This window comes from Tachypleus tridentatus, chromosome 5 (assembly GCF_004210375.1).
Source record: "Tachypleus tridentatus isolate NWPU-2018 chromosome 5, ASM421037v1, whole genome shotgun sequence".
Classification (NCBI taxonomy): Eukaryota; Metazoa; Arthropoda; class Merostomata; order Xiphosura; family Limulidae; genus Tachypleus; species Tachypleus tridentatus.
Window position 1 is genome coordinate 51,024,804 of NC_134829.1, and position 14,458 is coordinate 51,039,261.

General features: G+C 32.8%; 1 protein-coding gene across 1 annotated transcript; it reads left to right on the plus strand.

Annotated features, from left to right (window-relative positions):
• Positions 1 to 4,288: 4,288 nt before the first annotated feature.
• On the plus strand, positions 4,289 to 14,018 carry LOC143251158 (uncharacterized). The gene is made up of 4 exons (XM_076502552.1): positions 4,289 to 4,575; positions 9,691 to 9,852; positions 10,557 to 10,925; positions 11,302 to 14,018. The coding sequence occupies exons 1-4, from the start codon at positions 4,290 to 4,292 to the stop codon at positions 11,439 to 11,441; spliced, it is 957 nt and encodes a 318-aa protein (XP_076358667.1). The 5' UTR covers position 4,289; the 3' UTR covers positions 11,442 to 14,018.
• Positions 14,019 to 14,458: the final 440 nt, after the last annotated feature.

Sequence of the window (14,458 nt, forward strand, 5' to 3'; positions counted from 1 at the left end):
AAAATTTATTAGGAAAACAAAGTGAGAAAATCCCCAAAATTACTTCCAAACTTTAAATTTGTTTTCTCTGTTATTTATAGACATACTCAAGTCTAAGGTCAGTGTAAAATTCATTTTCCCTCTTTAATTTTGAACAGCTACTGACTGATTTTGCTTCTAATTTAACAGGTAAATTTTTAATACAGAGTATGATTAGTATTGAAATAATATTTAAATATTTCTATATTTCTCTCCATTCCAAATTTATACAGAAATTAAATATTTAAATTTTGTCACCTCTGACTTCTTCCATATTCTATTAAAATAAAATATCTCTAATTGATAAAATCACCTGTACAATGGAAAATGTAAACTTTTCATGTATTTTATATACATGGCAATCACTGCATATTCGTAACACCAACAGGTTACTCACAATTAAGGTATTACAGCTTATGGTTTGAAATGAAAGATAGAAGAATTCAGTTGTTATACTCTCACAATATAGTCCTCAAGCCCAATATAATGTATAACAAATTTAATATCTATTTTTGTTGCAGTTTAACATATATTTAGAAATGTATCTAATATTGTTAAATGTGTAATTGCAAAAGTCCTGCCTGTTCTCTAAATTTGTAGAAGATTCTTGAGCATAAGAATCAACAATGCATGTAAATGCCAGTGTTGTTGGGCCAGCTGAACTATCTAGAAAACCTTCTCTCAAGCTTATAAAAGGTAACCAGCACAATGTGCAGGGAAACAGTTTAATATTGTTGATTTGCTACAGTCAGTATACTACAAACCTCAGAAGTTATACTTAGGATAAAAGCTTATTAATCAGAAAACAACAGATATTTGATCAGGAATTTTTATATATTTCAAACATTACAAGCAATTTTACTTTGGATATTAACATTTCTGCCAGGACATTTTGTCTGTGAAAAACTTGCACGTGTTCAGTGAAACACCTAACAAGCTTCCCTTTCAAGTGAATTGTACACGTGTATCAACATGAAATTATTTAGATCTCTTTCAGTTGTCGGCCAGGTGGTTGAAGCACTTGACTCATCATCTGAGGGTTGCGGGTTCAAATCCCCATTGTACTAAACATGCTCGCCATTGTAAGCTGTGGGGGCTTTAATAATGTGATGGTCAACCCCACCATTCATTGGTAAAAAAAAGTAGCCCAAGAGTTGGCATTGGATGGTGATGATTAGCTGCCTTCCCTCTAGTCTTACATTGCAAAATTTGGGACAGCTAGCTCAGATAGCCCTTGTATAGCTCAGCACAAAATTCAAAAACAAACCAAACAAACAAACTGTCACTTGTCAATAAAAGATTTAGTTTCAGACCAAATAGAAGACTCAGTACTGTTTATAAAACTGTTATATATAAACCATTATTATAAATTGTATTGTTGTTTTTATATTAAAATATATTTGTGTTGAGAAAGGAAATTGTCTGAATCAATTTTTTTGGCAAATATCATAAGTTTGATACATATTGACATTTAATTAACTTTCAAATTCAAATTTCTGGCTATTTGACATCATAATAAGCAACGTACATTACATAATAAATCAGGAACTCCTCAGGGATACATTATAATGCGTAGCAAATGATATTCAGAAATTCTGTTTTTCACTGGATTTTAAATACTGGCAGTCTATTGTAGTGAAGTCACAATGTTAATCTAAGCTTACTCCATAAACATTAAGACATCTGAACCAAACAGGACTGCTAGTCTCTCTGTTATGTTTAACTTAACAGGCTCATTAAAAATCTTTTACTGACTCTGTGAATTTTGATATCCTGTGTCTTTCTAATTATCAGTCATTGTTTACAGTCTTTTTATAGAATAAAATGGTTTGAGTATATTCCATCTGAGGATATATTGTGTAGAAATTACTTTACAATACTGGTAATAAGTCAGAACTAGAGATTAGTCATAAATTATGTAAAGAACAAAATATATATATTAGTTATTTATAGAAATTACTGATTTACAAATCAGTACCATTAAAAGGAAAAAAAAAATATCCAGTAATGGTTTTATATACAACTACATTATAGTCAGATATTTTAATGTATTCATTGTTTAATATTTTAGTATAGTCAGATATTTTAATGTATTCGTTGTTTATTATTTTAGTATTAAACATGTTTAAATATAAATGTGTTTTCTTAATGTACAGTACTGGATCAGTCTTCATCGTCTTTGATTTAGAATTATTTGTGCTTCTAATAAGACATTTTAATGTTAAAAAAGTGTTTTGATGCTGTTATTTAAACAATCTGTTTTGGTTCTGTGTTATCCCAATAAATTTAGCCAAAATTCAAGCACTGTGGAAAAGATTCAGTTAAATATTTTGTTCACCTTTTAAAATGTTGTGTTTATTCTCAAACGTTTTTATTGTAAAGCAAAACCTACTGCAGCTACTGTTATGCCACCTGCTGGCTCTTTGAGGCAAGAGAAACGATCACCTTCAAGAACAAAACCACGTAAAGGTATAAAAATTCATTTTTCTTTTTTTCCCTACTAAAAATTAATAGAGAACAGAAATTATGTAATGAATTCTGCATAGACAGTGACAAAATGGAGTCGTACAAATTGAGTAAAATACTTCTTTTTCTTTCTTTTTTAGATTTTGGTTATAAGTAGAGCTGAATTTACCTTGGAAATGCACACATTGTTTGTATTTTTTATATAAGAGCTATCTTAAAGTTAACATTTTTATTATTAAAGTTTATAATAATTTCATAAATTAAACCATCTCTTAAAATAGGTTTAAAAGCTATCTGCAAAACTTTCTATTTCTTTGCTGTATCAACCTTTTTACTGCAATATCAGTCCTAGGAACTAACCTGGTGACTATTTTGTGCTATAACTTTTAACACAGTAAGCATATATTCATGAAACTTTGCAGGTTATCAGTAAACATTACAAGGTTTTTGTACCCAAAATGTCAATTTTTTTAAAATCAAGTTTTAAAACGTTTTAGGTAATATTTTTCTCATGCACTTTTTTGTCTTCATATTGACTATCCAACATGCAAAGTAATTTTGATGCGTAAAAGTGTTTTTAATTTTAAGATCATCTGATGGTTATGAAGATTTCATATGATTATCAAATATATTTTATTAGAATCTGTTGTCAGCAGTCACCATATCAGATTTTTCACTGCAGAAACAAGGATATATATGGTTCAGACAATGGATTCTCAGTGTAACTTTTTTTTTTTAACTGTAACCATATCAATTGTTTTTTTCACTCTATAATATAGCAGTCATAATTTCTGTGGTTGATACAATAGATTCTCATTCTAATGTGTTGTAAGTTCTCATCAGTTCAGATTGTTTCATTCTAGAGATATAGTAATGTCTGTGGTTAAGGCAATGGGTTGTCTATACGATCTACTGTTGGCTGTCATTGTACCAGAAATAGAGTGATAACCACTGATCTTTAATATTCAGTAAATATATATAACACTGAAAAGGAAAGAGGTAAACATTTAGATAAGTTATTGACCAGATGAAAGGGAATACATATAATGATTTATCAAGGATAATATGATTAGATAATAATTCACTTTTTAACATGTTAAAAAGGTGATTATAATGTACTAATGTTTTTTTTTAGTACTTCAAAGTGTTAAGTTCATTTTACAGCACGGCCTGTATCCATGGAATCTTCTATGACTGGCTTACCAGAAAAGGAGAAGTCTCCTCATAGGCAGCTGAAACATGGTGTTGTTAAGCATTTCCCAAGCCAAGAAAGAGGACGACTTACTGGTAGCGGAGAACACAAAAAGGCTCCTAGACCAGGTATAGATGTGAAGTTGATTTTTAAAATTATTTACCTTCATTCAAGTTATGTTTATATAGTTGTTAATGAAATGTAGAGATATCCCACTATAGTCGGTAATAAAAACAAAATGGTTAACATGGGATGTGGTTAAAAATACAAACATAAATTACAAAAGGGTTCAACATTTCCATAACGTTAGCATCAACATCATTCAAATGTAAAGAAAACATAAAGACGTGGTTAATTTGTTTTAAACCACATCCCATTTTAGTTGTTTGATTTATTGTTTTAATATTATTTTTCTAAAGAGATGTTTTTTTTATTTACGTAGTTTCAGCTTCAGCTAGTCCTCGTTCAAGACCTAAACCTGTCTCAAAGACAGTTGACACTATGGATTCATCTGGCATTCGACCTCGTCCAGTACCTCGAACTTCAGTGCCATTGATAAATGGCGACGATGGTCGTGTTTGGTTGAAGGCAGTGTTTGATGATAGTTCCAAACATGAAACTGAAAAACTGGTTGGAGAAAAAAATACCAGAACCAGTGAAGCCTGAGAAACTGGTTGATACGACAGATGATCAGATAGTACCATCACCACAAAAATTTCAACCCCAGCCTCAAGAGAAAGACAAAATTACTGGAGGTTTTATTAAAAAACCGAGTGCTGCAGAAATGCCACATGATGCAAAAGAAGTGGCTCCAATGTCACGTAATGGAGAGAAAGAACCCATACGACCAAACAGTTTGCCAGCTGTCAATGGATTGGCCAATGGAAAAGACACAGACAGTAAGTTAGTTTTCAGTAAAGATTTAGTTACAGAATGTTATGAAGCTTTTGTCTAAAATTTTAACTAATTTTGTGCAGACATCTTTTTTTTGTGCATGTTGTGATTTTATTTAATTAACTTCCAAATTTAATTAAACTACTTTATTAGCATGGTTTACAAATAAGCTTGACATCAAAACATAGTTAGTAACCCAAATTCCCATACAATACCTTACTGCCACTTGCAAAATAGCTTTTTTCAATTAGTACTACCCTCTATTGGTGCACATTTTCAATGCTAGCCACTAGTCTTCCACCTTCCACTTCTGTGTATTCCCATGTAAGTGATTCTCCACCACTAGGAGCGTGACACAACCCTTATCGTAACCAGAATCCTCTCCAAATTTACATTCATTAACCACTTCTCGCTTAGCAGTAGTACTGCTTGTTTTTGCTTTCATATTGTTTGGCATTTTCCTTTATCTGAATAATTAGTTTTAATATTTCTTTAATTTTCATGTTTTGAATTGTGAAAATGTTTTTATCCCCCAAACTTTTCTCACTTTTTCTTCAAGCTTGGGATTGACACTATATATTCAGTTTCGTGTTTTTCAACCAGTATTACCAGGTTCAGTATTCAGTTGTTGATGAACATGAGCACCATACAGATAAAAAAAAAATAGGAGGGCATATTGGAATTAGCTCATGGGGCATGGGTAGGGGACAACCAAGCCTTTCAGCAGGGTCAGATTGCAGGTTAAAATTGCTTTCAAAGGAATCCATTAAATTAGGATCCATTTTCTATTACTTGAATTTAAAGATAAACATTTCATAAAATACTATGCAATTACATGTACTTATTTTTAAATAGGGTATCTAATGATGAATTTTAAAGAGTTTCAAATACACCTCTGGATATAAAATACTTTACAAACGTGTGTGTATAGTATACCAGTAGTAAGTTACAAGAGAATTTTAAGCTTATGATCAAAAGTGATTTTACTAAAATTAGAATGAAATAGGTAAATAGATGATATTTTTATTTTACCCATGATACAGATTAAGCTTGTTTATCTTAGTATTGTAAGTTTAGTAAAGTGCTAAAGTTCAGTAGCTCTTGAGATCATTGAAGAGTAATAGTGACCTAATTTCTCATCGAAACTGATAATCCTTTTATGTCTAAAATAGTAAATATTCCATGTAGTTTCAGACAGTGTGGTGAATCTGATACAAGTTCAATGGTTCTTTCAATAAGAGACAAGGAATCAGCTTTTTCTTTGTATACATATCTGACATCATTACACGATTCAAATGAGACAGAGACGTGTTAGAGCCCAAATAGGTTTTCATTCTTCTTGAAGTGCTGAAGGAACATTTGCTAGTTGTTGGTGTTTTGAGAACTATATTAGCCTATTTTACTGCAGAATGGATGTTCTTCTTTTCAGAACCACGAAGTTTCTCTTCACAGTTTATATAAAAAAAGATTAAACTGTTCATCTTTCTGCTTGCTTTGCAGTGTTTCTACAATCATTTTATTTGGAGAATGATGCCTGGAAGCAGATATGTCTCTTCTTGATTACAAGAAAGCCACTTGAAATAAAAATGTACCTCGCAACAGCTGGTATGGGTATTAACACTTATTGATAAGTAGAGAACAACGTTTCATCCATCGTGTGTTGTCTTCAGGAAGGTTGAAACTTTGTTCTCTGCTTATCAATAAAAGTGTTAATACCCATACCAGCCATTCTGAGATACAGATGTCTCTTGTTTTGTGTATTTGATACTTTAATTACCTGCATGGCATGACATACATTTCCTTATTACTAAACTAAAAATGTTAGACTGGATCAGGAAATTAAATTTCTCTTATTCTGGCCTTTGTGTTACTATCTTATGGTTGAGATAGGGACCAGTCCTATAATTCATTAAGAGTGTCATAATTTTCTAAAATACTCTGTAGTGTCTGGACTCACACAGTTCATTTAGTTAGAGTAAATAGATTCTAATTTGTGTGTCCTCAGATTCCTCACTTGCAGATGTAAAGTGTGAGAAAATGCTCCTCCTAGTTATAATGGGTGTTATGCCTATGGCCAAGGATGTTACAGCAATTATTCAACAAGAATTGTTTCTGTTTGTGCATCCTTCACCACCACATGAAGAATATTCTGTCATGTCTGCTCCTTGGGTATCTGATAGAGGACATAAATGTGGACAGCTTTTCTTCCATCCCATCCTTCAGATCTCCTTCACTCTTTGTGGAATTAATTAATCATTTATGTGCTGTCTTGCATTTCATCTTTGGCCATGGCTTTTCAGGTAAGACTGATACTTTGTTGGGACTTTCAGTCAGGATGCTGTTATTTTTGGAGTAGGTTTACCACTACTTCCTGCAGGAATATGCTTGGTACCTTTTATTACACAGAGAGGTGTTTGGAAGTTTCCCAACTATTTATTGGAGGCTTGAGTAAGCCCCTCATCTGCATAATTCATTAACTTTTTGAGCTTACTAGTTGTTGTTACAAAGTCAGTGACTCAGCTCCAAAATTGGGGCCAGTGGGAGCCAGACTTTTCCCGATTTGCTATATGTGGACACCATTTACAATGGATCCATGGGTTCTACAGGTTCTTTCATAGGATCTGGTTCTTCATTTCCATACCCCCTTCCCTGTTGTATCTTTTTCTAGGTCTTACACAAATTCATGAAAGAGTCTTAACATCATAGATTATAGATAGTAAAGGTCAATATGTTGGATGCACATCTATACATTGCATCTACCAGACATCCCAGTGTTTCCTCCATTTTTATTATCAGAGGCATTTATATCAGTTTGGGGTTCTACCTTTTGGTATGGCATTTCTCCTTATGCCTTCTGCTGAGTGGTCAGATTGTTCACATGATTGCTTGATACCAGAATCCTTTGTTTTCAACATTACATGAACAATTGGCTGCTTTTAGCTTCTTCTCAGGTTGTTCATACTCAGTTTCTTCCATGAGAGGTTGCTAGAGTGTATTGGTTCATCGAGATGGGGAAGTTGTTTCTTACATCCACACAATATCTGATTCATTTAGGTATGTTTTTCATACTCATCAGTTGGGCCCATCCTTCCCTCCTTTGTTTACAGGAGATGGCATATCTCATTTGCGGTATATTGGCCTTTTCCTCTCCTGCACAAGAAACTCTGCTTCTTTTAGGAATGTAGAATTTTCTCAAAGCAATCATTCTTCTTTGTCATGTTACCTTCAGTGGCTATTAATCTTCCAGTATAGCCTCTTTCAATATTTCTTGGATGCTTATAAGGTATTTTGTGAATTGTGTACTCACTGAGGTATTCTGGATATGGATGATCTTACCACACATCTTAATGCATTTTTGGTCTCCTGTTTTTTTTAATCCCTTGACTGAAGTTGTAGATGCTTCCAGTCAATATTAAATAGGATATCCATGCACATACGTGTATTCATCTTTTTCTCGGAGCTTTTTCATTAATTCAGACCACTCTATGTCATGTACTCCAAGTGAACCTATTACTCAGATGTAGTTTCCACTTTTGCATGGGCTTTTGAAGCTGCTTTCTTTTCCTTTTGTCATTTTCTTGCACACTCCTTCATCTATCTCAGTCATGTATGTCATCCATCCACTATCGTCTTCTGTCTTCATACAGTTCAGCCCTTGATAGACAATCTGGATTTTCCTCGTTGATTATCTGTCCTGTATGTCTTTCCTTTTTGACAGTTTATCAGCATAAATGGTTTATTATATTCTGCTGGTCACTGTGGCAAGGATATTATCTTTAACAACCTTCCCTACCATAGTTGATTGACTTTTTCACTTGGCTCTCGAGTAGGGGACTGTCAGTTTCCTTGATTTCCAGTTATCGAGCTCACTATCTTGCACCTTTAAGATTTACAGAGTTTACCTCAGTCTTCCAATCTTGTCTGTTGTTTGTTTGTTTTCCCTTTTCTGCCCACTGTACCCTCTGTCTTTTCCAGGTTGAAATTTCCATGTTATCCTTCATCCTTTCACCCATTATTTGTTTGATCTCCTGTCTTTATATTTCCTGTATCTCATTTCATTAAGTTTCCCTATTCCTCATATTATTGGCTTGTGGTTGGCAGTGTTCTGAGATCTTTGTGATTGACACATGTGATGTTTCACACCTCCTTTGTTCTCTTCTTCCCTAACCATTCTTTTTTGTCCAAAACTTCTGCTGTTAGGGAGGGTATTACTGTTTCTACTCCCATTTCATTACCCTCCACTTCCCTCATTAATGGCCTTTCTGATCCTGACTACCTCCTGTGTCCAGCCTGGGACCTCTGAAGGTATCTCATTCACCCTGCTCTCTTGTGTGCTTCCTGTAATCATTTGTTTCTTCCATGAAATCCTTCCATGTCCAATAACCTCTTTCCTTTTACCTTTACAAGTTGGGTTCTCCAGTAGATTAGGTATGTGTATTCTTCCCATTTGCTTGAGGAGTGTCTCCTTTTAGGGTATCTTCTCATCATATCCATCAACTCAGCATGTCCTTGTTTTACCATTTATGTTTCCCTGTGGAGGTCGTTGTTATTACCAGTATCTGAAGTACATCTCATAACTTTCTTTCATATTATTTACACCACATGATTGTTTCTTTGTTGGATTTTCAATTACCTCTATCCATCATTTTACACACCTTAGTGTCATTGTAATTGGTGAGAACTATGTTAAAAACGCATACAAAAATGAAATATAAAGAAATTATAGATGCTTGGAAATGTAACTGATGAATTGTATAAGATAAATAAACACTTTTTTTTTTCTATTTATAAAATATATTCTTGCAGATCAAGTGGTTATGTCGAGAGACAAATGGAATGTGCAAAATGTTTAAAACTTTCTAATGATGTATTTTAACTTTTTGTAGGAATATGTGTGATAGGTTTGCATTTTCTGTGGAAACTTAAGGAAAACTCTGTTTATTTAAAACATGAAGTAATTTAAACTATTAGCCTATATTACTTTGTTTAAGTAATATGGACCATGCAGTATAAACTGAGCTTCAAGCTCTGTTTAACTGCCTGTCTGTGGATTCATCTCTCCCTGGTTATGGTAGTTCTTGTGTTTCTTACTATTAATGCATTTCATATGGCATGTACAGGCCCATCGCCACTGCCCGAGCTAACCCATGGAGGTCATGTCCCTCTTACGAGAGTCAAGTCACCTGAAGAAATGACCGGCATAAAGTCACCTGACCCTGAATCTTGGACAGTTCCACTGGAGACAGGACCAGGACTAGAGTGGATGAATGGACAAACACCTAGTATGTTATCATTACATCAAGTCAGATGGTGCTTAAATGTCCTTAACTAGCAGTAGAAGTATATGATGCCCATGAATATTACATGTGATATTACTTCTCAGTAAGTGTGGTAATATTTTTAATCACATCAGTTTTAACTGACCCACTACAGGTTTCTATGAAGAAATGTGTAAAGGATGTTGTTAGATCACCTTTTTGTAACTAGTCTTGCTTGCTCACTTCTAAAACGGTCCTATGATTTTTCGTCGTTATAAAACTTGTTATACTAAAATAAATAAACAGATAAAAATGATACAGTCAGAGTGCAGTTATGTGACTAGTATGTGTTTATGCATTAGAAGAATATGTATAATTCTTTGATTCTGCAAAATCCCAATATCTTGTGGAACCCTGAATGTCTGTCAAGAAACCTAAAGGTTCTGTAAAACCCTGGTTTAGAAGTGCTGACCTACGAAAACAGAGAAGATAGTCATTGTAAAGAAATAAACTCAGTCTTTATTGTACATATTCTATGAGTTAATAGATATTTTTATGTTAAATTATTTTTTGAAACTTTAGAATTGCAACATTAGTTGTTCATTTCTAAACTTGTTCTCCACTTTATGTTTGGTTATTTAATTTTTTAGGTTGCAAAGCCAATTTCTTTGTTGTTGTTTATTGTCTGGTGAAAAGTTTTAATTTCATTATTTTTGTTTAATTTATAGCTGACGGGGGAAGAGCCACGAGTCCACCCATGCTTATCTCCTCTCTCCGTTCGACTCGTGAACTACCTTCTCGACCCGAGGCAATGATGGCAGAAAAACAACATACCACTCAGCCTGATGTAATGTTAGCTGAGAAACACCCAGTCACTCAACCAGAAGTCATGTATGCTGATAAGCATGTTGCCATGCAACCAGAGACTGTGCATAATGATAATCTTCCCACCATGTGGTCAGAGATGCCTGGTCAGTCTGACTTACTACAAGACCAAAAGGAACTGAACACTCTCCCAGATTCAATTGTGGACCAAACAAAAACACCTGGATCAGAGATGTTACCAGTACAAAAAGAAGTTTCAAGAACTGATTCAGGTCTGTTTTTATGTTCTGTTAATTTTTCATTATAACTCATGCTGATTCAGGTCTGTTTTTATGTTCTGTTAATTTTTCATTATAACTCGTGCATTAGTAGGCATGCATTCTTGATTATAGAAATCAAATCATCAGGAACGTCAGATTATCTTAGTTATAATAAATATATATAGTAGAAACTAAAATCACTTTATAATAAGATAACATTATAAGCTATTATTTAAAAAAATCATGAAATCATCTTATGATAATTCTTTGTCAGATGATCATGTGGTTATAAAGTAAAATGACCTTACAACACCAAGAAGAATTATGTCCAGATAATAATGTAATACATGATATAAAGTAACTGATGTGTGGTTATCTTATTCTACAGGGAAACATAAACATCCTCAGCCAGCTGAAGATGTACCTTCTGTTCAGATTGTTTCACCCTCTAGTGGAAGATCATTAGCATCTGATGTCTTGGGACGAGCTAGGAGCAAATTTGACCAGTTTTGGAGTAAAAACAAGTGAAAACAACTGTTACTTTTGTGACACCAGTGTTATGTAATTGTAGTAGTTTCTTGTAGTAGTCTGTGTTAGTAATGTAAGTTCAACTTACTGTGTAGTAATGTTCTGCTCCTGTATAATAGGTAGAGAACTAGGTATTTTTTTCTTTCTCAGGACTTGTAGTATAGAGGTTTTCTGTCTGTGTTCATTTTGTTGTCTGTTTCATTTGTTAAAGAAGTGCTTCTAACTGGCAGAGGCAAGTGAATATATCTTTGGTTCTTATTTATTTACAGAAAGATATTTTATATCAACTCAGGAAGTGTTTACATTTTTTTTTTAAATATTTCTCTTTGTTAAGTAGGGTGGGGGAAAAAGGCCCAGCCATAGCAGTATTATGTCTGAGTGGATATACCAGAAACAAAACGCTATTTGTATTTCTGTTCAAACATTGGATAAAGTTTTCTAGTTTATATGAAATCTAGTGATAGGGGAAGTTCCTCTCAGAATTATTGTAACCTAGAGGTTAGACAATGATAGTGTCAGAACTTGCAGGAAAACAAAACATTTATTGTACTGCAACATTTTGTGAGTTGGTGTTGATAATGTTTATTTTTGGTCATTTCTGGATGTTGCTTTGCAAAACTAATCGTGTTTCTGCTGTTTCTTTTTTCTAAAAGTTCATATTGACAGTGGATTAAGTTCCACATTTAGTTTTCAGATCAGTACTGTAAGCACACATTACAAGATTGTGTACTAATTTAATGAAGATATATAAACACTAAAAAACTTTAGACAACATCATGGGGCCCATATATAAACACTAAAAAACTTTAGACAACATCATATATAAACACTAAAAAACTTTAGACAACATCATATATAAACACTAAAAACTTTAGACAACATCATATGTAAACACTAAAAAACTTTAGACAACATCATGGGGCTCAAATTGAAACTTTTTTCAAATTTTTTATCTTGTTTATCTTTTTATGTTTCAAGAATAAAAAAGACAACATGATCTATAATTAGCATAGGTGAAACTTGATCTTTTCTAGTCATAATGCATTTACCATTAATTGTGTGTCATTCAGAACAAAAAGAAAAACAATGTTCTTGATTCTATGCAGTTTGAAGCCACAGTTTTATAGTTGAATTAAAATAGCTTACTAACAATCGTAGATATAAGTACAAAATGTTTAAAACTTGTTTTAATCTTGTTAGACAGGGTATGATAAAGTAGTTTGGAATATTTTAAAAATAATTCAATAAGTTATTTGACAAAGATAAGGGTAACCAACTTCAGGCAAAGACTGCATGACTTGTTGGAAGATTCTACACCACTTGGAAATAACACAGTTTGTGTTGAAATTTTCTTTTGCAGTTGAATAAAGTAATGTTGTACTTCGATGACAGGTTTGGACAGTTAAAATACAAGGAAAAACAAATGTCAAAACTACTAAAAACTTTATGGACATTTTTAGAAGATATTTTAAATGTCCCTTATTTACAGGTTTTTTTAAACATTTACAAATTGGATAGTATAACAAGAGATCTTAAAAACTTTTTTGATGGAAGTCACATGTTGTCATGTTTAAATTATGTAATTATAGTGTCTTCCACTTTTAAACAATTAAGAAATACATAGGGGTTTCACAGCTTAATTCTTTAGAATTCTGTCATACATTTAGACGTTTCTTCTCTTTGGATTAATTAAAAGTCATATAAAGGTATGAAGAAAATGATCAGTCATTCAGAGAGTCAACCATACAAGTTGAGTACAACTATGAAACAATAATGGTCTTCCATCTGCAGATTCAAGAACTGTTAGAAATTTGAAATTTGCTAGGCTAATTCATGTAAAAGTTTTCAAACATTTAGAATAACATTTAACTTGAAGTTGAACAGTCTTTGAGTATCTGTAAATGTCTCATTAACTTCATGGAAGACTAAACTACATAGGTTGTATAATAAATTAGTACAGATTTATTTATTTTATTTTTGGAAAAAGATGAATGTTCTGCACATGTGTAACTAGAAGTTTCAGAAACGAGATTTTTTTACTTTCAAGCTCGACCAACCTGTATCTCAAGTGAGATGTGTGAACAGAATTTCAGCCTTAACTTACAGTTCGAAGTCCTTTCCTATAATGTGGAAACTGTTGCTTAGACTAGTACTCAGCTGGTTATGAATTATTTAACTTTGATGATTTTAATTTATAGGGTTACTCGAATATTAAAATTTTATTAAAACATCAACTGTGTGTTTGAGGTGCAGACAGAATATTTTATACGTCCATTGCTGAATGTTAAAAAATTTAAAACTTTGTTATTGGCTTTTGTACAAGTTAAGTACATTTTTCACTTTACGTTGTTTCCCCTAATTACAGACTAATGATATAAAACTATCTGTATTTGTAAACATTTAAATATTTTCACGTAACAGAACAAGTAACAGACATTCCATATTGTTAAGTACATACTGCACTTCAGAATGTTTACAGACTTTCACATAACCAAACAGACATTCCATATTGTTAAGTACATACTGCACTTCAGAATGTTTACAGACTTTCACATAACTAAACAACAGACATTCCATATTGTTAAGTACATACTGCACTTCACAATGTTTACAGACTTTCACATAACCAAACAGACATTCCATATTGTTAAGTACATACTGCACTTCAGAATGTTTACAGACTTTCACATAACCAAACAGACATTCCATATTGTTAAGTACATACTGCACTTCAGAATGTTTAGAGACTTTCACATAACTAAACAACAGACATTCCATATTGTTAAGTACATACTGCACTTCAGAATGTTTACAGACTTTCACATAACTAAACAACAGACATTCCATATTGTTAAGTACATACTGCACTTCAGAATGTTTAGAGACTTTCACATAACTAAACAATAGACATTCCATATTGTTAAGTACATACTGCACTTCAGAATGTTTAGAGACTTTCACATAACTAAACAACAGACATTCCATATTGTTAAGTACATACTGCACTTCAGAATGTT